This window comes from Meles meles, chromosome 13 (assembly GCF_922984935.1).
Source record: "Meles meles chromosome 13, mMelMel3.1 paternal haplotype, whole genome shotgun sequence".
Taxonomy (NCBI): Eukaryota; Metazoa; Chordata; class Mammalia; order Carnivora; family Mustelidae; genus Meles; species Meles meles.
The window spans coordinates 24,333,489-24,359,374 of record NC_060078.1 but is presented as its reverse complement, the minus strand read 5'-3'; the positions used below and the strand labels follow the sequence as shown (position 1 = coordinate 24,359,374).

Genomic DNA, 25,886 nt, shown 5'->3' with positions numbered 1-25,886 from the left:
GTGTAGGAAAATTACTCATAGTGTGGAGGAAGATGGGAGAAAAGCACAAATGGGCTTTTAATGAGGACTTCTCAGTGTGAACATATGTAAAAAGAACTTTTAGATACAGGCATTGTGATAAATAAAAACGATCCAGCTAAGTTCTCAAGAAAGCTTATAGGTACAAGATCATGGTGATTTTATGTACAGCGAACAGCTTATTCATGAAAAACCATTTTGTTCACTGTTCAACGGACCAGTACACTTGGCTCCCCAGAAACATTTCAACTAGACAAAACATACCAACACATTAGTCATAAATATAGCTTTATTATTATAATATTTATTTCATAATCTAAAAACTTTTTTTCAATTCTGGGAAAAGAACATTCCAGATTCCATAAAACTGATCTACCCTGCAGAATGCTAGAAAACAGTGTCTTAGCAACCTGAACTTTGCAGTTGAAAATCTATAACCTAGTTTGGGAATAAAAGAATGAAAGACGAGTTCAAAGAAAAATTTCTTCCTTACAAAACGGATAATAAAATTAGATCCATTCTTCAGTTTAGCCTTGAACATGTTTTCTCAGGAACTTTGGTAATTTCTCCAAAAATCAACTCACAGGTTGACTGGCCATGTGGACAAAAAATATATATATATTTAAAAATAAGACCCAAGTGGGACATGGTACATGGCCCAGGCCATGGCATATAAGTGAAATATCCCCTAGAGTGAGCCAGCTCCCACGTTCAACAGCAAATTTACGTCTCTAAGGAAGCACAACATATATAATGCATTGCCTTGTATGAAGGTCAGAATTTAGTTGGAATTAAAAGAATTTTTTAATATAATCTTAAAAGTCATTTGTCTTGTGTAATGTACATCGAGTAGGTATGACATTATGGTGCTTTCTGAAGATCACAGAGTACCACTGTCAAAGAGAGCTGTCATGCCCTCAAGGCATATTAAATAAAAACTGGAAATGTAGTTATGTTAAATAAAACGAAAAAAATCTGGCTCTACCGCCTTTAAAAACAAGCTGTTGTCACTGCACACACGTGTTACAGGACAAAGGGCATGCAATACAACTACGAGTCAGTTTTTTAGTGTGTAAAAGGCTAGAGTGCAATCATGGTATAAACATCAATAATATATAACTCTGGAGGAGATTAACTCTCCAAGTAAACAATAGTTGTAACACTACAATTTTTACAATGTTAGCCTAAACAGTGACACTCACTTCACAGCAATGTCTTTTTCCCACTTGATAGTTGCCTATACACCAGACGAACGGCTCACCCCTGTGAGCCAGATGTCAAAGTGAAGGTTCAAAAACCAACATTTTCACTATGATAGGTTCAAAATGTTTGTATAATGATAAGTTACACTTTTCCACTTACTGGCATTTTAAGTAACTGCATTATCCTATTTTTAATGCATTGCTAATCTGATGTTTATTGCAAGAACAATCATTCTACTAATGTTAATTAGGTTATAGTTTTAATTTTCAAAGTAAGAGAATTCAGCTTACGTGAACTAATGTATATAGTTTAAAAACCACCCACCACAAACACATACCTTTTGCATGAGTATTTAAAAATAAATTATTAATATACCTGACATATATATTTTGTGTTATATATGTATATGTATACATTTGCAGACATAACTACTCTTTCTTCCAGAAGGACGTCAGGCTCTTAACAGATGGTTCTTTGTGGAAACGAAGGCTATTTTGGGGAGGGACAGGAGAAAAGTCTCAGACTGTGGATCCCACATGCACCGTTTCAGAAACTACTTTAGAAAGCAGTGTCCAGTGAAAGCTTCAAACACCTGGTGGAAAGGGAAGGACGTATATTTAGTCATCAAAGGGCACAGAAGCAGCAGGAGGTGGAAAAGTGGGGCCAGCAAGGGAACAGTCATGTCCACAGCCCACAGTGGCTGCTGCTACTCCCAGGGAAGCAGGGAAGGGCTGAGTCACGTCTGCGGCATTGCCAGGCCCTGGCTCACGGGGCACTAGACGTGCCATCCGCTGCTGTTCCAGCCCTTCAGACCCGGAACTGGTGATGGGTGTTGATCAAAGAGTTTCGTGGTTGGAAGGTTTTGATGGGGTTTTCCGTCCCAGCCACAGGCAACACTATTGGCTTTGAAGACAGAGGCTGCAGCTTGGTCTCAGGGTACAGAACACTCAGCTGAAGGAGAGAGCAGAGGCACCCCCAATCAGAAAAAACACGCATCCAGAGAAACAACAAACCTGAATCGAACAAACTAGAAATGAGAACTGAAGTCGAAGGAGACGAGTCCCAGAAGCCACCCAAACACTGGAATCTTAATTAACCACAATAGTTGGGGAAACAGGAATCCTTATTTTTGGAAACTTTCAAATTAATTGAGGACAAAGTTAAAAACAAGTAAAAATATTATTGTTGCACTGCTAGTAAGAGAACTTTGCATTCCTATTCTTTGTCCCACAATTTAGAGAGCAGTAGACACAGAAGACTTTTTTCCTAGTGCCGGACATCTGGTGTGGCCTTGGGCCTCGGCTGAATCACCCCCACACAGAACCCCAGATGCAGAAACTACTGGAGAGTGGTCTGTTTATTTTACAAGTTGGAGATTTCTTTTAACTAAAAGTTTGGAATAAGACAGGTTTGTTTTTTGTTTTTTGTTTTTTTTCCAATTCTTTCTGTAACCTGCCTCTTGGTTCTAAAAGGAGCCTGTAATAGATTTCTGGTTCCCCAAGATTCCCATTTGTTAAATTCTGGTTAATCCAGGTGCCTGTTCGGCCATGAAATAAACGTGTTCTGCCCTTCTTTTTTCCAATGTGTCTCATTGTGGGATGAATCCTGAAAGGCATTACCGTTGGCCCCCAGAGCAACATTCTGCAAAGCCCGCCAATGACTCTTTTAGATGATGTTCACGATCGCTGTTGGCTTTTTTTTGGCCATTTTGGGCCTGATGTTGCCTTTTCGGCTAAACCCCAAAGGCTCCCCTTTCTTCGACGGTCTGCAGAGTTCTCTTGGGGACTCAGCCTGTTCGTGAATGGATTTGGCGGGCTGCATGCTGGCTCTGTCATCCTTGGCTTTTCTCAGGTGGCTTCTTCCTTTTGGATGGAAGTGGGTCTTGAGATCAGCGTGGTTACATGCAGGATGTGGGTGCCCTCTACTTCTACAGATGGTCGAGCAGAGGAAGATGAGCAGAAAGAAAGATTTTGTTTAGAACCTTAAAAGAAAAAGAAGGAGAAAAAAAAAAACAAAAAACCATCCACGGCACAATTACTCCCGCACACTGGAGTGGCAGAAACGCTGCCAGTAAGTCAAATACGAATTGGTATTTTTCTTTCAAAAAGTCCTGTGGCTTTCACGAAATGATCTCGTGATGCCAAATTCTCAGGGCGATGTTACTAGTTCTCTTACCAGTGACAAAACTGAGTCCCCCACAATGGAAGGGACTCCCAGCTGCTCTATGGAAAAGATGAGACCAGAATCCAAACCCCTGACTCATTAAGTGACTGTATATAGCAGTATTAGTCATGCAGCAATCATAAAGTATGTGATTATGTGATTCCCGGCATAAATTTATACATATATTTATATTATGTATATCTAACGTGATAATATACTATATTAATACTACTATAGAGCTGTGATGATTATACTATACCTCAGTAAGAGAAAGTTACACTATAGAATACTGTAAAAATACTGGGTACTAACATACTGCCAGAAAACTAATAGGCTATTGGCATAGTTAAAAGTTGTATCCACGATTTACAAAATTAGGTTCCCAGGCAGGTGCATTTTCATCGGAGACTCTCAAATCCATTTAGAATACAGATATTATATACAAAAAAAATGTAACAGGAAAGCACATCATGCAAACATAATCAAATGGCCCAAGTATAAAAAGATATACATACAGGCATTTGGGTTTCCTATTTGAGGAGATATCTGTAAGCTGAAGGAAAACAAATAAGAAAAAACATTACTTCGCTTAAAGGTTGGATTTGGCTTTAAGAATCTTTCTTGCTTGTATTTTTAAGAAAGCGTTCTCATTAAAGAAGCCAGGAACTGTTATCAGTAGCACGGCCCGTGGCACCTTCCAGAAAGGCAGGGAGTGCGAATGTCTTGTGTTCAGCCTCAGCTTCCTCAGGGAGCCTCTGTGGCTCCTTGTTCTGAGAATTCCAAGAGGCCCATTATCAGTCCATCTAAAAAATTTCAGAATGTCAAAGAGCCCTCTCACAGAGCAACATTTGAAGAAACATGTTTTTTAATACTAGAATGATGCGCCATTATTTCTTGATTAATTCAGGCAGCATGTGCAGCTAATTTACTACAGCTGCGCTTGGTCACAGTGTATCAACTAAAGGGAAAATTGGCATCAAATGTTTATTGCCTAAAATACATCATTTCTAAAGTGAGAGCATATGAAGACCAACTCCACAACGGTCCCTAGGGCCATCTATCATCGAGACTATTTTCCACTCCCAATGAAGTGTCTGCATGCCCTTTTGTGGCTGGGCTCAAATATCACTGGCAGAACAAATTGAGAACTATCATTTTGTGAGCCAGATGTCCCCATTCCCTTCAGAGGCAAACCCAGTGTATTCCCAGCCTTCATTCCTGACCTCCCTCATGGAGCCTTTGCGAAAAGAAGTGCTGTCACAACAGCAGGCAGAGACCCACAGAAGAAAAGAAAGATAAAGAAAATGTGCAGAAAGGGCCACCTTGGTGTTGGGGCCCAGTGTGGCCAAGACGCAAGTCTTACCATATTCAAATAATCAGAGAAACCAAGGTCAGCATAACAGGGTCACTCCCCGGGTCCCCTGTCTGCAGTTAGAAGCATATCAGAAAGAAGCTTTCCTAAACAAACTTTGGAGGGCCATGGCCCCGGGAAGGCAATATCAGATTCCTGGCTTCTGCTTTCTGACTCAATCAAAAGTAAGCTTTGCCGTTGACCCTGTTCATACTGGCTGGATTCAATAGGAGATTAATAGAGGTGGACAGAAAAAGGCACTTTCCTTGCAGGAAGGTCTTGACATTATGCAATATACAAAGAAGGTTGGACAGATGGCTCAGGCTGGCAGGTTCTGGGAAACCAAAAGGTCTCAGCATTTCCATCTTTCTGCCATGGCCCCACTACCACTAGTAAGGGTTTCCCAGCTCAGCTCCTGGAATGGACTTAAGTATTTGTATAAACTATTAAAAACACAAAAAAAAGCTTACAGAGTTTTTCTTCCTTTAAATTGCTTCCTTCTTTTTAAAGCTATTCTTAAGGCATAGCAAATTTTTTTCACTTTACTCTATATATGTATGTAAACATACAGTTTGATGATGTGTTGCATATGTATATATAATACTCTTTGGAATTTTATGTAATGTTAAGTGTGTGTGTGTGTGTGTGTGTGTGTGTGTGTTTGCATGCATATGCATATCTTCTTCCCTGGGGAAAAGGCCAAAGATGTTATCTAATTCAAAGTGGTCCCTGACTTCCAAAATGTTTTAAGAACCAAAACCTTGGTGTCTTTGAATGTCACTGATGGACCCTGCTGGGACCTCAGGAAACTAGAGAAGTTTACTGTGTATTACAGAAAGGGAAATGCACAAATAAATATGGGTAGAGATGAGCCATCAACCTCGCATATACATAGATACATAAGTATCATAACTTGTGCAGGTCTCATATGCCACACACTGGACAAAACATTATATAAAACCACCACAATTAACCCTCAAAACAACCCTATGAGGTAAGCATTTTCATCCCCATCCTACAGATAGAGAACATAAGGCAGAAAAGTTAAGTAGCTGATTTGAAGCCTCAATGATTCACCAGTTTCAGAGTTGGCCTTCAAACCCAAGTTAGCACATCGCACGTCCAAGCAAGACTTCATGCTGCTCAGACTCCTTAAGAAGCATGCATTTGTGGAAGAGCAAGTCTGTACACAAAAAGTTAAATGGAATCCGTGGCTGGATCCGAATTTCTCCAGTGATCCTACAGATCATGAGGCTTGGCTGGAGGTGGGGCCTGCTACCACGGTCCCCCCAGAACCTCACATGCTCTCCTCCCTGCGAACACAAGAGGCCACTATTCCTTCTGGCCCCACAGCCTCTGGCAGATGGAAACCCTCTTCCTTCTTAGGTCCCATCATTTGTCTCCATTTTCTGATAGTCCAACTACTTTGTAGGAGGATGGAGATCAAAAGAGTCCTTGAGGAAGGTTCCAGGTTGGAAAAATACAAGTAGCTGCATGGAGAGCCTATCTGTGAGTGCAAACATGGTGTCCCAAGCTGTTTCGGGTTGGAGAGACCGGGCGCTGGGTCTTCCTCCCACCTCCTCTCTGTGTAAATAGCAGCCATGTATACTCAACTGTTCAGGCCAAAATCTTACATTCATTCTTGATTCCTCCCTTTCTTTCACCTGCTAAAACCTAATCCTTCAGCAAGTCCAACTTCTTTAGTCAAGATTGTCCCCAGGATATGTCCTATACCCACCATTTCTTTCCACCTCCGCTCTCCCCAAGCTGCCATGCCCCCCTTCCCCTGCCATACCATAATGGCCTTCTAGTCTTCTCGGTCCTGTACCCCTCTAGTCTATTCTGCACCCAGCAGCTAGAGGGATTTTGCTAAAACACAAATCACCTCCTGCTTACAAACTTCCAACAGCTTCCCTCTGTGCTCTGGAATGGATCCAAACTCCTTAAGTGACCCAGAAGCCCCATCACGATCTGGAACCTTCTTGCATCTCCGGCTTCAGCTCATTACTCAAATGTGCCAAGCTTGTTCCCTCCTAAGCCACTTCCCAATTTTCACAGAGCCGCCTTGGTCCTGTTATTTAGGTCACAGTCCAAATGCAGCCTCGTCTGCAAGGCATCTCCTGACCACAGAGGGAGAGTGGGCCACTCGCACACATTCTTACGTTTTTCATTACAGGGGTTATCAGCCTCTGAGATCATCCTAGTTACTTGTAGACTTGTTTCTGGGGCCATCGCCCTCCTCATTCACCCTGTTCCCAGTAAACAGATACTAAATGAATTTTTACATTTAGTAAAATGTACAACCTGCAGGAACTAAATGCAACACTTAATCTGTTTCATAACCTTCCTTTTGAGCAGGTCTGTGCGTGATTTTTGGCAGATGGGATATTAGGTCACTTTATGTCTAATTTGACAGCATTTTTTAGAGCACAAAGACAAAATATCAGAGTAAGCACATTATGTTTTTAGAAATCAGTCAGGTGAAAAAGAACACAGATGCTCAAGAGAATTAAGGGGAAACACAGATGCCGAAACATCATTTCAGAAGAGGCCTTTACTAAACGTGATGGGGAATTTTTCTAGGGCATAAAAGAATCTTAAAGCTAGAACGCACCTTGGAAAGAAGCACCTCATACATCAATCTAGAGATTTCACTGCTGTCTGGAGGTCGTAATGAGAAAACGAGGGGAGAGGACAGACAGTGCTTCTCAGTGCAGCCTTCACGGCGAGGAAGAGCCAGGCCGGCCGGGGACGGCACTCCAGGCTGTCCTGGTAGAGAGTAGGATGGGAAGAAGGCACGGAAGGGTTCAGAGTGTCCCTCCTGCCACACAGAGTTGGGACTGGACTCACAGTTTCCCAAGAAGGTAAAAGAACAGAGGAGGGAAGTGTAAGCTCCCTCTAAGGAGACCACAGACACCACAGGAAAATAATAAATATGTCAGGTGGCTGAAAGTGCCTTGATTACAGTTACTGGAACCTCACAGAAGTAACACACTTACTTTTTCCTGTCCACTTTTGTTCCTGACTGGAAAGTTCTAGAGTTCCCGTTGCTACCCTGCTCTAAAGCTGAGTGTACGTTACAGTAAGATTGCCTAACATTTCTTCACTTCTTCCTTCCTCCCTCTCTCCTTTATCCCTGCTGCCTGCCTGTCCCTCCCGCCTTCTTTCTTTTAACCACCTGCTTGTCATCTCATTCCTTCTTTTGTTACTTAATCATGTTTCCTTTAAATCTTGGCTTCCAAAATGCTCAAACTAAACTTTTCAAACAACCAGTAGCAACTTTAGGAACATTTCGGTTCGCATAAATGTTCCTTGTTTTTCTCTCCCTCGTATGTACAGTCCATTTGCGGGGTAAGTAAAAGAATCATTTTAAAATCTTTGGGAAAGGGATTAAGCATAAATAAAGTCAAACAGATCATGAAAATGTTATAAACCACTTTGGGGTTTCAAAAATCCTTCCTCTGGCTTTGTTACTGATACCAAAAAAACCTGTTTGGAGGGCAGATAGGACCACCCATCCCCCTCATCTCAAGGGTGGTTATTTACACCTCCTTCTACCCCCAAAGAGACCAGGGAATCCTGATCAAGCCACTCAGCAGAACCTGCACCTTCAGCCATATCCACAGTTCCTGTCTGGGCTCTGGGGGTTTCTTAAGTCCCTGAAACAATATATAAACTTGTATGCAAATATTTATTACAGAACTGTATCCTGTGAAATTTTCTAAGACTTTTTGAAAATCTACTTAAAGAATGTCTCACCTATTGAGACTATCGGATGGTGCTGCCCTTCCTCTAAAGAAAAAAAAAAAAAATGAGGCATATGGTTAGATTTTGCTGTTACCGAGAAAGGCCAAAGCTTTCTTAAGAGCCCTTTAAAGAGTTCCCAAACAGGGTAATGATACCTTCCAGTCTCCTTGAGCACCAAGTTTGGGACTGATGATTTCTTCGGTCACTTGCAACTCTATTATTCTCTAATATAAAAAATATCTCTACCTATTTCTCTTGGTGTGGAGTGGTCAGGTGAAGACAACCATGTTTCCGGAATTTCACTAACTTCTAGGTCGGCGTCTGGGGCTCACTGTATCACCTCATACACAGGGATGACTGGTGCTGATGTCTAGAGGGTTCCCAAAGTCACTCCCCAGCTCCCCTTTCCTCTGTCCTGGACCCAATCTCGCCATACCCAAGGGCCGCAAGCATGGTGGCTAGACCTGTGTGACTTACCACGTGCTCGCTGATGTCTCGGCAGAGGCCAGCGGCCTGCTGGGTTTGATAGTACTCTAACTGCTTTTCTGCCAGCTCTACCCGTTGCAACAGATTCTCAATAAAGTCCTGGAGCCGAGCTTTCCCTTGAACCTCCTTCTCAGCTGCTGCTTCCAAGAAATGGTTGAATGTAACGACTTCTCTGCAAGGCAAAAGTGTCAGAACACAAAGCGGAGAAATGAGACAGGAATTCATTTCTTCAGCACATACTTTCTGAGAGCTGACAGTGTGTCGGGCACTGCCCTGGGCAGCGTGCTCGCGGCAATGACAACAGAGGTAACATGTTTTGGTGATTACATTTTGAGATTACATTTCAGTACAAAGAGAGGGTCATTACCGAATAGCCAAATAAATATCTGGGCCAGAAGTGATAAGTGCTAGAGAGAAAACTGAAACAGGGTGCAAGAGGACAGAAAGTCGCAAAAGGAGGGATAGCGTGAGTGGTATTTCAGAAAGGGGTCAGGGACCACTTTCAGGATGGGGAAAAGAGGGGACAGATACCTGAAGGAAACAAGCAATAAGCCAGGAAGGCTCACGGGGAGGGTAAGCCAGGCTTTGATGGGAACAGGCAGACAGGACGGCTGCCTGGCTGCAGGCAGGGACCGGGGAGGACGGAAGGAGCAGGGGCCACTGTGACGACTCCAGAGTTTCTTATAAATGAGATGGAAAACCAACGGACACTTTTGAGAAAAGTTCTAACTTATGTTTTAAAAGTCTAGCTGCTGGGGGAGAAGAGAGCACAGGGAGGGAAGGTATGGAAACGAAAGGGCATGCTGAGCACTGAAGGGTGTAAAATGAGTCATCTTGTCCAAATACGCATTTTTGAGCTAAAAGTGAAACAGTCCAAGAAACGTCATCCTGAGGTAGACTCAAGGTCCACCAGGAAAACTATGTTAGCTGACAGAGGAGAATGCCCATGCAGATTGCCCTTCCCCTAAAAAGTTGAGCAAAATACCTCAAACAACATTCCTTTACCCATATAACTGTCATTTATAGACCCAGAAAAATTGTAATAACTTTATTACTATTTGATATCCTTTTATTTCTAATGCATGGATGAAAACAACACTTTCCTGAATTATAATGAAATTCATTTAGATTCAAATACATGAGGAATATAAAGAAGAAAATACCATCTGAAACCCCATCATCCTGAGACCACCACCTGTAACAACTTGGTAGCCATTCTCACTGGCAACTCTGCGCACACACACGCACACACAGGTGCCTGGCCTGAGAATTCTCAGCACCAGGTAATCAGCACGACCAACATATTATCACAACTCTCTTCATCCAGTTCTCTATAAGAAATTATAAAGATCCTTTCAGCCTTCCCCTCTGTATGTCCCACCATGCACACCACCAGGGGTAATGAATGCCGTTATTTTACTACCTGTTGGCTATAGTACTTCTTGTATGTGCCTTCAGGATCTCTCTAGACTGTCAAGAAGTACTCCCTCCTTTTTCTGGCCACGTTCAACTTCTGCAGAACCAAGATTCTAAAGATTGCTCATCCTCCTCCCAGCCTCTTTCATTTCAGATTAAGAAATCCCAGTTTAAAAACATCTAACCTCATGCAGTTGTTCTAGACAGTTGATGAAATCCACTGCCGTCTCTGCACCTTCCACTTCGCTCCATAATTTCCTGAGAGCAGGACTTCAGGTAAGCCCGACCCAGGAAGTCTGGCAGAAGGTTTTTGCAAAAAAGTGGTTTCTTGCTCCTTTACTCTGTACAACCAGTCAGTGACTCGCTTTTACAATTAGTTGTGAATTTTCTCTCTCATAAATAAGTCACACTTGGCTACACTGAAACCTTTCTGACACTTCCTTCAGAGTCAAACATCTCTGCAAAACCTTGGTAATTATGTATTTATAAAAATAGAAAGGAGATGGTTCTGATGTAATGCATCACAGAACTGCTTATCATATCATATCATATCATATCATACTTTCCCCCTAGTTTTCTAGCCAGGATCAAACATAAACCCCAATTCCATAATAATTCTAGTATTTTTCAGTAGCTAAGAAATATTCACATAAAAGAAATGAATCCCTTTGGAAAGCTTTCTCCCATCATCAAGTCTCAAGTTAATTTCCAGATGTTTCCGTATGAACCCAGCATGGAAGTGGTGTGTTTTCCAAGCTGTTCAGGCCACAGGCACTGGCCAGTTTTCAAGCTCTACCGTCATTCAGCTTTGATCTGCCTCTAAGTAACCTTACCTAGCCGCAAAATAATGGATGGAGGGTCCATCCAGGTGCTACGTCTAGCATGCCACAGCTGTTCATGGCTCCAAGGAATGGTTGGGATCTTTTAGATGGAGCTCGAAAGTACCACTAGAACACAGAGCCCGGGAAATGGCTATGCCTTCCTCTTTCCGACAAAAAGGCTTCCATTCATTCAGAGTCAAGTCTGTTGTAGAAACTTCATAGGTGATATTTAGGTCATATTCGTAGGTGACACCTGAATCATGACACAAGTCTCCAAACTGTACTTATCAGGAAAACAGCCAAAACCCACAACCCTCTCCCCTACCCAAAAGAAAAACACAGAAAAACATAGAAAAAGAGCCAATTTTTTTCCAGTTCATTTTGGTTTGTAATAAATAAATAATGCAATAAATAAAATAAATAAAAGTAAAATAAAATAAAAATTTAATTTAATTTAATTTAAAAATAAAATAAAAATAAAATAAAATTTCCTCATTACAGAAATATTATTTACATTTATTTTGGGAAACATAAAAATTGACCTATTGAAAGATCTAAAACTGAGCAAGGGCCAAATCAGCTTTTTTGTTCTCTGCTTATTCGAATGATTCCATCATTCGATAGAATACATGACACATAATAATCACTATGTATTCGTTGTAATGAGCATTTTTTTTAAAGATTTTATTTATTTATTTGACAGACAGAGATCACAAGTAGACAGAGGCAGGCAGAGAGAGAGGAGAAAGCAGGCTCCCCGCGGAGCAGAGAGCCCGATGCGATGCGGGGCTCATCCCAGGACCCTGAGATCATGACCTGAGCCGAAGGCAGTGGCTTAAACCACTGAGCCACCCAGGCGCCCCTGTAATGAGCATTTTAAAAGGACAAGGAAGAAACAAAAAATGACCCACAATCCCAACACCCAGAGGTAACTACTATCAACATCCTAGAGTATTTTTCCAGTCTTCTTTTTCTCTATGCATATTTACTATGCGGGGGTTCTCAGGCTGTAACGTTTAAAATGTAAAACAGCAATATTTGACAGCTTAATCCCACAGGATTAATATCTCAAAAGCAAGAAAACAACTCTGAGTGCAATACAGTTTATGGCTGCATTTTTAAATCATGGAATGCTTTGCTATTGGTTCTATATAAAACTTTTGCAAATTACCATCAACGCTCCTAGCTGATCCTGGGGAGCTATGTCACATTGCAGAAGAGAAGTATCTTTTTCTAACATCTCCCTCACCCAATTACCCTGTACCCTGAAGCTGAGAAGTTAACACCCTTTGCATTTTTCAACAACCTGGCATCAATACTAACGTAATTTCAGTTTATGAGTGGTTCACGTCAACTAAAAAAAGAAAGAAAGAAGAAGAAAAGACAGAAGCAGCCTGATGATTTCATTTTAAATACGATATTATATCAGACGATGGCTGGAGAAGTGCCTCATGCTGAGAATACGTTTGGGTGTATTAGATAAAAACGGTTACCAAACCCAGTGACTAACTGGGGACTAGCCTGTGTGTACAACTTCAGATTCCCCTTTCACGTCCTGTTCAATCTGGACTAACAATATCCAGAAACATTTCCTATTTCCCCAGGGAATCTTGGGAATTTCCTGAATGAAAAGGAATGAGGTTTAACCACATTGCATTTATAAGCACATAAACAATTAGACCAAACCCTAGAATAGCCATTCAAAGTGGAAGAAATACTAATGGGTTTTAATATAAAGAACAAGATATTCCCTGATAGGATTTCAGATCTCATATCTTGATGAATCCTGAAGAAACCACCAGTTGTCAACTTTTGGCATAGGAGCCAAGCAGAATATCTTGTTCTCTAAAAAGCTATTAAAGCACCCCTCCCTTTTCTTACTACATATATATATGAGCTTGGATTTCCTTCATCTACTTCAATCAAAGGATTTTCAACAGAAGAAATGCAAAAGTAACAGGGTACAGCTGCATTCTATTTAAGTCGGATATTACAAATATTTGCAAGACCTATAAAACCATGCGACTCCTTCTGCTAAATTGTTTTTAGGAAAACAGTCATTTTTATACAAACATGTTATTTATGCTAACAAGCAATAGATTTCTTATTATTTTTACATAAATTAATAATTGTTTTTTAAATTTCTAAGTTTTTTGGGGTAAGATTTTATTTATTTGAGAGAAAAAGAGAGAGAGAACATGAGTGGCGGTGAGAGGCAGGGGGAGAGGGCAAGAGAGAAACAGATTCCCCACCGAGCAGGGAGTTTGATGCGGGGTTGGATCCCAGGACCCTGAGATCAAGACCCAAGCTGAAGGCAGATGCTTAACCAACTGAGCCACCCAGATGCCCCTAACTTTTAATTTCTACTACAGTAAATATTGATAGATAAAACTCATGCAAACAAAACTTCTGGGGGTCCTCAGGTATTTTTTTTTAGCAATATAAGGAGAAGGGGGGCCAAGGAGTCTGAGAGCTGCCCCACTGGGTACAAGTGCTCCTGAATCTCAGAACGCGGGTGGGGGGTGGGCAATGAGGTCTGCAAGCCCAGGAGGATGTGGTCACAGTCCGCACATTTATTTATTCTGCTATTTTGTAACTCAACAAATATTTATTGAATGTTAGCTAGTACTGGGTTTAGTGTTGGGGCTTTCGTGAACCCACGGCTATCCTTGAGAAACTGACTGCCGAACCCGGGGTCAGCCCACATTTCCTGGGAAGGACTGGGGAGTATATATATCAGGTTCTGCAGGCCATCTGGTCTCTGTCACACTTAGTCAACTCTCCCTAGTACAAAAGAACCACAGGGGCTATGTAACAATAAAACTTTATTTACAGACACTGAAATTTGAATTTTGTATAATACCTATATGTCATGAATTACTATTTTTCTTTTGAGTTCTTTTTCAAATTAAAAATTCTTAGCTCACAAGCTCCTCAAAAACAGGTAGCAGGCTGGATCAGGCTGGTTTTGTGCTAAGCCTGGATACAGTGGGAGAAGCGAACATTAAAAGAAACCAATACTGAAATAAATATGTAATTACAAAGCTGAGCTGAATGACTAAGAGAAAGAATGACACGATGCCATCGGAGAGAAGAGGAAGGCACTTGTGTGGTTTTATTTTAGGTTCTCAACTCTGTGACCCAGAATACAGGGGGAAGACTGGAGGGCCAGATGGGTGAGAAGACAGAGGGAGCCCGTGTGAAATCCCATCAGGCTGTGGTGCAAACCAGCGTTGGGGAAGCTAACTGATTCTACCTTACCTCCAGCCCTGTCTTTGACTTCTCATATGTGTATTTTTTAAAAAGGTTAAATACAAGAGAACGCAAGGTTTTAAGCTTCGGTGGAAAATATGCTTATTTAAAATCAATATTTGGTACTAAAGAAAGAAATACCAGTATAGGAAAAGAAACTGGCCTGAAGCTCACTGTTACGCAGAATGATTTGCAGAGCTAGAAATCTGTCCATATCTTGAGATTCAGAAACAGAGGGGCACCGAGTGAAAAAGCCCTTACAGTGCAATCAAAGCTTTATTTAGAAAAAGTATTTTTCCCCCAAGCACTCGTCCTTTTACAGGACAGCCATAAGGTCTGAAACACTGATAATATTTTTTACAGATCAAACCCTTCCATTTCTTCTTCTGAGGTGGGTTAAAGACAGGATAATTCAGAAAAATTAAAGATACACTGTCATGGGATGAACCCACTCTAGAAGCAGGTGTAGAGACAGAGGGATTACATGCATTAATGCACTGTGGTGTTCGCTACAATGTTACATAGCCATCGAACCCTGCACTGTTAATAGGAGACAATACACTGATCATATCATGTACTGTAATTTACAGTTATTTCCCTATGTTTCCAGCTTTCAGGGCCATCTGTAGCCTGATGTCCCCCTTGGGCCTCATAAATGCACATCACCTCCTTCTCCGCTCCAGCACCAGGGACCTCCCCTCATTCTGGCTATGAGTCAGATTCTTATTTCTGCACATGCCATTTTTCCACTAGGGTCCCTCCCCTTGCCTTTCCCTAGCCCCTGTTTTTAAGGAGTATTCTGACCTCAGGGCTCTCCCGTTAGGAAGCTTTCCCACACATGCCTAGGTGTGGGCGACCTGCTGTGTTCTCCCGCAGAACGTTGCACCCTGTTACAACGCACACTGCAGAGAGGACTATGTTCTGTTGGGACATCTGTGTGGTCAGGGACCTTGCCGCCTCTTTCACTGTGGTCACCCTCGCACCAAACACAAGCCCAGCACACAACAGGGGCACAACAAATTTTTGCTGAGTGCGTGAAATGTACAACCCATCTTTAGTTGAAAATCGTTAACTGACGAAAAGAGCCTGAGGTTTCTTTTTATCTTTTTCTACACAAGTACAGGGGCATAAAACCAAAAAGTAATCCACAATACAGGTACCTCCCACAGGACCGAGGGTGGGATCGAAAATGGATGCTTCTCTTCCATTCTTAAACAACACTTTAAAATCAGCTTCTCCTCCCAAAGGCAAAGCTCTACCAACTTATTTAAATTTCATTTTACATTACTGATTTATGAACCTCTTTGGAGGTATGTGAAATGGTAAAAATACCTCTGGCTAAAAATAGGCTAGCTATTGATCACGGAGCACCTCAGACAGACCGCGATGTCAGCCGCGAGGCAAATCCTGAAGCTGAAGTCCACCGCCAGCCAGTGTTGGGAACTGGGGTGCTGGGAGCTGGGCTGCCGACCTGGAGCTCAGGGCTGACTCCTACATACCCAACGGGGCCCCCGGTGGAATCAGCACCTGTGGCATTTCTGAAGCCAGGCCATCTCTACTTCTGTTGGCCCCTGGCCTCAACTTTCTCTCTTGGCTTCTTTGACTAAACCAAAACGTATATAGTTCTCATTAAAAGCTTAAAAAATACCTTTAATGAGAAAGTCAAATGACTCTTACTGGTACTAAGTGGATCAACACTACATCTAAGCCCCTCAGTCCAGGGAGAAGACGACTGACACTAGACAGACAGGGAAAAACGGGATATTCTCCTTGGTCTCCAGCCTTTAACCATCCCAAACAGGACATGTTTGACGTCCACTTTTTCCTACATTATTTTTAAGTCTGCAGGGAAAGCAGCCTGGAATGAGAGGACCTCATTTACATAAACACACTAAAATATGGAGCAAACAGACCCCTCCCTGTCCCACTGAACCCTACATGTAACATGATTTTTCCTGGCCTGTTTCCTAGCTATGGATCCATCTGGAGACCAAGTTGTTACTGCTTTCGCTGATCAAAAATAGGAATGCTGTAATTAAGTGGCAAGAGGGTTTAGCTGTGCAAAGCAAGTTACCAAGTCAAACTTACCTTCAAAAGTCAAGCATCCCATAGCAAGCTTAGGATAGAAACCTAAATGCCGGTTACCTGGCTCAGGCCACCGTTTATGCCTCTTTCATCGTGTCTCTAAGGATCTGTTTAACATTTAATTTTACCTTCTGGCCTCTTGCTGTCATGAAAGCAGAAACGGGACTCACCTGCTATACTACCTATGACCTCGAACAGTACCTGGCCCTCGGAAGGGACTTAGTGTGAGGTTTGTCTCCTGGGCTGACTCCCAGCAGAGAGCAGGGCAAATGATGAAGGAAGAAGGGAAGGATTATCTCTATCAGACTTGGCAAGGGAGTAGATGGAGATGAGACAGAATTACAAGGGGCCCCTCATCACAATCAAGGGCTGGCTGTAGCACACGCTCCACTTTGACTGGCCATGGACATCCAGAGAGTCAAGTTAAAAAGACCCGGCCCGGTATTCCAGAAGCTGAATAGCACAACCACCCTTATGACGCCAGCATTTCCCTATTTCCCAACATCTTCGATGCCAGCTGACATTTGCTTTAATCTCATTAGAGAAATAAATGATGTCACCGTAGCAGTTCTCTCAAAACAGCAAGGAAGCCAGCCCATTCCAAAATGGGCCAGATTCAGTATTACATAAGTCTTGACGCTTTGGGCAAATACCACATTTTCAAAAGTCTGGCTGAGACACAGTGAATTAACGGAAAAAGCACTCAGCAGAGAGACGGGGAATATGGGTTTCAATTTCAGCTGTGCTACCAAATTTTTGTCCTTGGGCGAGTCATTCCACTGCTCTAGGCCTTATTTTCCACTTCTGTAAAATGAGAGTGCTATCCTGAAGGAGACAGGAGTACCTTTCAGTTCCCAAATCACACCATCTCCGCAGGGGCCCTCTCTAACAGTCTTTCTTCTCCCTGCTGTCCCTTCAACGTCACTCTCCTCTGGCCACTGATGCAAACACTGCCCTTCCTCCTCGCTTTCTCAGTGTGGCCGCTCCGCATTTAAAAAAAAAAAAAAATCTGTTCTTTAATGGTTTATCAATTTGAAACCATGCCTTGTATTTAAGCACTTGTTCAACTACCTTGGATCTGAACATGGAGATGATCCCAGGATGTTTTATTCTTCCTATGTAGGATATTAGCTCCTTAGAGGAAAACAGCATGAGTTTTATGTTCCCCATATACACCTAGCACAGTGTCGAGGCCCATCACGGGTGCTCAGGTAGGGCTTCCCAGTCGCACCAGAGGGAGGTACAGAAATACTTGGGATTAGTGGCATTACACAGGTGTGCTCCAAACCTTGGATGACCGACTCAACCACAACTCTGCTACCATCCAAGTTCGACCTTTCTTGTTAAGCGATACCTTACTGCAAGGTCGGCCGGGATTGATTTACCTGATTATGGGCAGTGCTACCTTATAGGGCTGAAAACTCCTGAATAAGTAAATACCTGCTTCGGTAGGACCTGTAAAGTTGCAGAGACTTTGCGAAGATGATGGGCAACAGCTCCCTTGGATTTGTGCTCCAGAGACTTACAGACACCTCTCTCCAGAGGTACAACGAGACTCACCGGGCCCCAAAGTACAAGATGCTGCCTATCCAACCGATCTCCTCTGTCAGAGTTTACTTAGGCCTTCTACAGTCCACGGTGATTCCGCCTATAGATGGCTTCGGGGCAGAAGCGGCCCGGGAGTCTTTCATTTCAGTTTGAAAGAAAGGATTTTAAAGTTTAGAGAACAAATCCGTAAGCAGAAGAGCTTCATGCAAAATCCATAACCGAGTGAGCCTCCTAAGCCTCACTTGAAAGGCTTTAAAGTTGATGGGGAAAAAATCCATACACAAGAGAGCCTCATGTAGGTGTTCAGGTTTTTTTTAAACGGAATCTCCCATCTGGGTCTCAAAGGGTCCCCAAGTTGAAGTCCACGATCACTAGGACTGTAACCACCTGCGTTCTCTCACAAATGAGTCTTGAGAGCTCATTTAGGGGTTTAGCCCCTGGTTTGCTCTCTGGCCAAAGAGGGTTGTCCCATAACTAAGAGGTCACCTCTTGGGTCCATGACACATCTCTTTGAGGCTGTTGAGGAGGGAAGGGCCTTGTCCCGGTTAGGCAAATCTAGTCAAATGAATTTGGTTTCAGTGGTGTGGCAGATGGGTGGCTGACTTGCTCTCCATCCCCGTTTTGGGGGCAGGGGCGGGTGTCAGGGAGGTTGAACACCCCAGACCCTGACAGAGCTGGCCATAGTCACCCTCTCAGACCAAGAGCTCCAGTGTCCTTCCTGGAAACAAGACTCTTTCAGTGCTATTTTATGTACAGAAAGAGTGATTATTTGAGACTTGAATACAGAAACTGACAAGCCAGGCCAAATGGAAGGCTTAAAAAAAATGAAGACTTTGTTAATTTTATGTTTAAAAGTTTAAGGCAGTTTCACTGTATTTTCATTTAAAGTTTTTTTTTTTAATACTATTGCCTCCCCTCCTTCCCAGCTGTCCAAAATGACATACTAAAAACCAATTCATAATTTATCTTCAGATATACTCACAAAAACGTGAACAAAGATGTATGTACAAGGATGTTAACTGACGCATTATTTTTAATACTAGGAAAACAGAACAAAACTGTGTATTCATTAATAGCAAACTGATGAATCAGGCATGAATGCATCCACACCACAGAATACCATGCAAGAGCCAAAAGGAATGACATAATCCTATACTCGGGACCTGAAAGATGCCTGCAACATACTACATTAAAACAAAAAATACTCCATGCATAAGTGGCAGAACAGTATATGTCACGATTCCATTTGGGAGAATATAGTATTCTCCCAAATGGAAGTATGGGAGTATAAAGTACATATGATTTTATCTACATAGGAAAGCTCTAGAAGGACATTCACTGACCTAAACGGCAGCTTTCTCTGGAGGATGGAGCAGGGTATCCTTGGAGAGGAAGGGACCCTTTTAACACATACAATTCTACCCTGTTAAATTTTTTTTATGCGCATGTATTACTTTTTCAATTGGTCCTCAGGTGCTAGCACTGGGTTAACATTATCATAATTGATGCATGCATGGCCCACTTTTACAAAGTCAACCAGATATTCTTAATAATAAAGCACTTTTGAACTCACAACACCAAATAAAATTTAGATCCTTGAGAATAACTTAGATCTAACTATAGGATTCTCCCTGCCATCATATTGACTTCCTTCCCAGCAACCACCAGCCCACATTTGTTATTACTTCTGTAATTAATAAGTAAAATATGACAAATCAATATGTGCAATCAGTTTGTTTTCCTTTTAAATTCACTGCTTTTCAATCAAACACCACAAATTTAATTCTAAGCTTTTCTTTGCACATAGGGGAATCCCAACTGCCATTTTTCCAGTGATGCAATGTTAATCACCCAGCAGGCCACAATGGGTCATCATGGCACTAACTTCCCACAGGGAAACTCCAGAAGCCCAGAGAGAAACACTTTTCATTACAGATCATTTCCCTAAAAGCCAAGTAAATCCATGGCTGATTCGAATGTGTGCTCACTAGGTAATTAAAAAAATTTCTAGTTGATCAGAGCAGGTTTTCCCTCTAGGTACAATGTAGGTATTTAGCAACAGTAGGTAATGGTCTCTTTAATGTATAGGGTTTCTCAGCCTCGAACCAAACAGAGAAGTTTTAACTACTACATTTTAAGAGATAATACAGGATAGAAGAGTGCTAGTAGACACGGAAAGCAGGAAATTAAGTTAATCTCTATAATATAATCCAGATTATTTGAAACCTTCCTCCTACTTTATCCTAGGGGATATATCCATTTTTATGCTCTTTGAATCTACAAATTCTGAGCCTCCATTTAAAACAAAATCTAACATTCTACATTTGGGAAATACACTGCATTACTAGGTACGCTGTTCTAGTTTGAGTTGAAGCCATACTTACTGATAAGGAAATGCTTTTCCAAGTATGATGTCTTTCACCTCTATCTTGTGAAAACCACTTGCCAACTCTGTGCGAACAGGCCTGACTGACTCTAGTCATACCATTCTACAGAAAGAAAATTCTCAAACTAAAATCACAGAAGCCAGCAGGATCAGAAAGTCTCCTCTGGGTTTACTAATGTCGGCTTCTTCCAAATAAAAACTATAATTAAATGGATTCTCAGCTACCAACATTTAATTAACACGAGCAGATAATCCAAAATGGCAAAGCAGCCAGAATTACGGGTATTCAGAGCATATTTTTATACTTGAACAAGACCGCATCTCATGTTCTGGACTCTGCTACGCCGGAGACTACCAAGAAGGAATGGCTGGGCTAGAGCCCCCTCTCTGCCCGCCCACTCACCTCCCCCAGCTCACCAGCTCGGACTGGGAATGGATCCCATCATGCATAGACCCCACCACCCCTCTCTCTCAAAACGTGCTGTAGTTTCCAAGGCGAGAAGGGACTGAATATTTTGTCTTTCCTGCAGCCGGCTCGCAGACTATACACAGAGAGGGTAAATAGTATCAAACGCCTTGTGGGTCCCAAGTTCAACTGTATCAGTAAGAAAGGTAGCCGAGGTACCTGCAAGCAATAAAAACCAATCCTGGCTTTACAGGCGCCTGTACCCCGGGGGGAGGTGCCTAAAGCGATGGCGCAGCACCACTTACTCTTCCTTCCGCAGCAGCTCCTCTTCCGACTCGGTCAGGCGCTGCCTGAGCGCAGCGATCATCTCCACCGCCACGTCCACCTGGCGGTTCAGGACCCGCTCTCGCCTCTGCACCTCCTGCTTTTTCTGCGTCAGCTGCACAAAGGCCGCCCGAACTTCCAACAGTTCGGCAGTTTTCTGGGCCAACTCTTTGGTGAGCTTATCGATTCTCTTCTCGATGGTCCTGTCCACGGCCTCGACCATCCGGTTGAATTTTTCTCGGACATGAGCCTCGAAAGCGGCTTTGGTGTCCGAGGTGGGCAGTCCGGGACTGGAGCGCGGCATCTCCAGCGAGTCTGCACGCAGGTCCAGCGCCGTGTAGGTCTGCACGTAGGACACGGGCCGCTCGGCCACCACCTCGAATGGCTTCCTGTCCTTGGAGTGCTCGTGCGAGATGCTGTACAAGTTCACATAGCTGGGTTTCTGCTTCACCACGTGGCCGGTGCCCTGCAGTTTTCCCTGCTTCAGGGGTTCTGAGGAAGTGACTAGGTCTGTGTCTTTGAAGGACTGAAAGAGGCTGCATTTGGTCAAGAGGGTTCTTTCCTGGTAGCTGTGACTGAATTCCAGATGGGCCCTCAGCGAGGACAGACTTCTAAATCTGGTATGGTCTCCACACCTCGGGCAGCGGAATGGCAGGCACACAGCAACATTCTCGAAGGACTCCTGCCAGGGGTATCTGCTTTCCTCAAAAGCCTTCTGTTGCATTACTCTTCAAGTCCTGAGCAGGGCAACATAAAACAGTTCACACGTCTGCTTTAAAAATGTTCCTGAAACAATTGTGGCCCGTTCATCAACACCATGGCAGAGGCCTTTGGCTTCAATGCCTTTAGTATATAATATCTCACATTAAAATTAAAACCTACAATCCGTGGGCCAAATCCAGCGGCATTCACTCCTTTCTGTGTTGCCTACTGCTGCTTTTGCACTAAAGTCAAAGGCGAGTGACCTCTGCAGCCTGCAAAGCCAAAATGACTTACTCCTTGGCCTTTAGGGAAAAGCCTGCCAGCCTCCCCTCCCCCTGCCCACGATAAAGAAGGTGGATAACATTCTCTTTTTGCAGATGAGAAAACTAGAGCAAGGAGGTAAAGTAATGAATTCAAAGCCAGATGGAAAGTGGCAGCTCCAGAAGTGAAATTCAAGTTTCTTGCTCTCCCGAATTGAGTGCACTAACTGCAAATCTGTGCCCTATTTTACTGATACAATCCTGATAAGCACGAATTCCAAAAATGAGGAAGACTCCCATGAATTGTCAAAACTGTCCTGTGAGAGCGAGTTCAGCGATCTTTCCTCAAACATAAGAATGATATTACTCAGCCTAGGTGCAGTGGCATTAAACACAGAATCAGCTGGAAATTTTTCAACCTGAGATTTTGCTTTTAGTTATTGCTGCGATGCCAGAAATCAAAATGTTATTGTAATGATAGTCTCCGTATTCCAGAATTACTGACATTTGGGAACTCAAGATATTAAATACGTTTGACCCACTAGGGGCCATGGCCAAGACTTTATAAAGATATGGTTTTCTGAATGATTTATCTCATCTCTGATCCTGCTTTAATATGACCTTTAGAGATGGCCAATATGTGAACCTGGCAGGTATCAGCATAACTCTTTTAATAACAGGAAGTTCTTATTTCCTTGTAAGAATTTATTATCTTAGCCCTAGCAACAGATGACTGCTAGCAACCCTATTTTGCAAGCAGGGCATACCTATTCCCACCAGGAATGGCTTCTATTTAAATGTTAACAAGCCTTGGGCCCCAGAAAGAGGAAGCTCAGCTAAGGGTCTATACCTGGAAAGTGTTGCTACTGGAACCTCAACCTCTTGGAAAAGCAGAGGCCCAAACCGTCCCCAGCCAGCTAGGCAAAGCCTCCAGGTTAATATGCCTCTGGCCCCGCAGAGAGGAAAACCTCTTCCTGTGCCACTCCGAGCTATAAGAGATAGGGGGCAAACCCTGGCCGAAAACGCAGCAGAGAGGTGAAGGCAGGGGAAGTCAGGATTCCAGGCGGCAGTGGAAAAGGGCTGGCATCCCTGAATGGGGGAACACACTCTGGGAGTACTCATGCTTTCAAGGGCCCAGCGGAAACCCCAATCCACAAGGGTGGTGGAAAAGCCCTAATTTCCTCTACCCGCCCAGGGCAGTCTGGCAAAGACGCTGCCCGGGGGGTCCCGGCTCTCCCCGCCCCCGCTCCGCTGCGGGCCAGCCCTCAGGTGCCAGAGCGGATTCGTGCGCGCGCGAGTTCCCGCAAGTGGGGGCCGACGGCGCAACTCCCCGCCGCGCGGAGAGGACGGGACCCCTCCCCAGCCCGGGACCGCTCGGCTGGCCCCCTCTGCCGCGCCCCCCGGGCCGGGCCGCAGGCGCAGAAGCCCAGCTGCCGCCACTTACCCGACTTGTTGCTGCAGCTGCAGCCGCTGCTGCTGCCGCCGCGGCCGGTGCTACTGCTGCGGGAGCGAAGCGGTTTTCAGCAGAGCCGTAAATCAGGCTAAGCCGGGGCCCGCTCCCACCCCCCGCGCACTGTAGCGCGGGGACCCGCGGCGTCCGGGGCGGAGCGTGGCGGGGGCGGCGTGCGCGGCTGCCGGGGACCCCGGCACCCGAGAGCGGACGCCCCGGGGGCGGGGGGGGGGGTGGGAAGGCTGGAGCGCCGCGGCCCCGCGAGCGACACCCCGCTCTGCCCCGCGTGGGGGAGCACTGTCTGCCCGCCCCCAGCCGTGAAGCGGGATGGGGTTCAGGATCCCACTGACATCACGCGGGGAGACGCCGGGATCGCTCCCCCGGGGGAGGGAAGGGGAAAAGCGTGCCAGGCGCGGAGGCGCTGCGCTGTCTGCAGGCCCCGGCCAGCTCTTTTGCACTTTACAGTTACTGGGGAGCGGGAGAGTGTGGATGAGGATGAGGTGGATGAGGATGAGGCGCGGCTTGGGTATGTTCGCTAATCTGCCGGCAGGAAGGTCCGGTGGTTCATTTTAGGACCTCTTTTTCCTAAGCAACGGGGACGAGAATGTCCCCGAATAACCTAGAGTCTCCTCTAGCCTTACCAGCCGAGCATCCTGGTGCTATGTTAACCGGCAGAACTAAATCTAGTGAAGTATGTGGGTTGTGGATAAATACAGCGAGAAGACCCCCCCACGCCCTCGCCCGGATCTGTGAGGGACACGCCTCCTCCCTCCCGGAGTCCTCAGGCATCCAGTCCCCGCCCCTCCCCGCAGGAGCGAAGATCTCTCATCCTACGGAGGTTTCTTTCCTTCAGAAAGACCCTGATGACTCAGCTTCTTATTTTAACCTGTTTTAGGGTATTCCTGGTCTAACTCTTGAAGTATGAAACCAGGGTAAAAGTTACTGTTGGGTTTTCTTATTAGAAAGAGAGATTCTGTTCATCCGTATAGTTATTTCAATGCATCTTCTCGACTCCTAAGGGTGTCTCTGTCTCAGAGCTTACCATACTGCTCCTTTCAACGCTGATTTTATTTCAGCTGTGAATACCTCAATGACTATCTTAGATTTTGTTTGTTTATGTAATTAAGAGCCCAAGCTCTGGAGTCAGACATGATTCAAATCCTAATGCTGGGATTCAAATCTTGACTCCTAGGATCTGCATCAAGTTAGGCTTTTCTGTGTCTTGGATTTCTCATCTGTGAAAGAGATAATGGGGAACTACCTTCTACTGGGGTGATGAGGATCAAATGAGGTTGTGAGGGTAAAACACTCTCTCTGACCCAGAACAACACTGACAAAATCAGCTCTGGTTATTTCAGGTACAAGAGAGGAGTCTACACATCTATTTAAAAAAAAGAAGAAGAAGAAGAAGAAGAGAAGGGGGAACTAAATATGCACTCACTTCCACATAAAGGGTGGTATAGGCTGTTGTGCTGGGGTGCGTTCTCTTTGAAAAGATTATATTTCATTGAATTCATCTGATGACCCTCTCAAAAATGTTTATCTCAAAAACCAATTCACTTAAAAATATTTTTAAGTGTGAAATGTACATGTAATGGAGGGCAATCTCATCTTGGTCATCTAGCGAATGGGAGGAACATACAGGGTAAGCCTCTCTCAGAGGCTGCCTGCCTTAGAACAAAATAGACCAAATGTAGCCCTTGAGAAAAAAAGCTCTGGGTTTCAGGCCCCTCCCAATTCTTAGCTCTCTGCCTCTCGTCCTTGAGTTCCTCCCCTGTAAAAATAAAAGGATAGGGATTTTCAATGTCCTTTTTTCACCCTAAAAGTATCAAGGATAGTATCAAATAATTATGGGGAGGTTGTACTGTGTAGGGACTAGAGTTGAGCACTGTGGGAAACTCAACCTTGATAGACATTCAGGACCTTACAGTTACACCACTTGCTCTCAAAAGGGTATCCTCCCACTTCCAACCAGCAGCTTGAGCATTAGTTAGTAACTAGTTAGAAATGCAGATTACGTGCCTCACACCAAACATCCGAAACTCTGAAGTGGGAGCAGGCATTCTGTGGTTTAACAAGTTCTGCAGGTAATTCTAATGAACACTAGTTTTGAGAACCTCTCATTTACACAGTATTTCTTCATTTACTGTCTACAACAAACCAAAAGGTGTGCTATCTCCATGATCATTGTGTTTACGCTGGGCACTGTGCTAAGCATTTTATTATCTCATTTAATCTTGCCAACACCTGTGAAGGAGAGGGGACCCT

At 43.9% G+C, this 25,886-nt stretch overlaps 1 protein-coding gene across 2 annotated transcripts; it reads right to left on the bottom strand.

Moving 5' to 3' along the window:
• Positions 1–1,668: 1,668 nt before the first annotated feature.
• Positions 1,669–24,035, bottom strand: ZNF365 (zinc finger protein 365). Of its 2 annotated transcripts, XM_046027744.1 has the most exons (6): positions 23,613–24,034; positions 21,188–21,943; positions 8,960–9,140; positions 3,900–3,937; positions 2,841–3,148; positions 1,669–2,172 (listed from the first exon to the last, which is right to left on the bottom strand). In XM_046027744.1, exons 2-5 carry the CDS (start codon positions 21,928–21,930, stop codon positions 2,887–2,889), a joined length of 1,224 nt encoding a protein of 407 aa, XP_045883700.1. In that variant the 5' UTR covers positions 21,931–21,943; positions 23,613–24,034; the 3' UTR covers positions 1,669–2,172; positions 2,841–2,886. The 2 variants fall into 2 exon arrangements, with proteins under 2 accessions (XP_045883700.1, XP_045883699.1); XM_046027743.1 differs by having other exon boundaries at positions 1,669–3,148; positions 23,613–24,035.
• Between the last annotated feature and the right edge of the window lie 1,851 nt (positions 24,036–25,886).

Coding starts and splice junctions, on each gene's coding strand:
- ZNF365 (XM_046027743.1), bottom strand. CDS start 21,930: ATGCAACAGAAGGCTTTTGAGGAAAGCAGATACCCCTGGCAGGAGTCC. Junction 9,141..21,187: donor GAGCTGCTGCGGAAGGAAGA/GTAAGTGGTGCT, acceptor TTTGCCTTGCAG/AGAAGTCGTTACATTCAACC. Junction 3,938..8,959: donor GAGACATCAGCGAGCACGTG/GTAAGTCACACA, acceptor GTTTTCCTTCAG/CTTACAGATATCTCCTCAAA.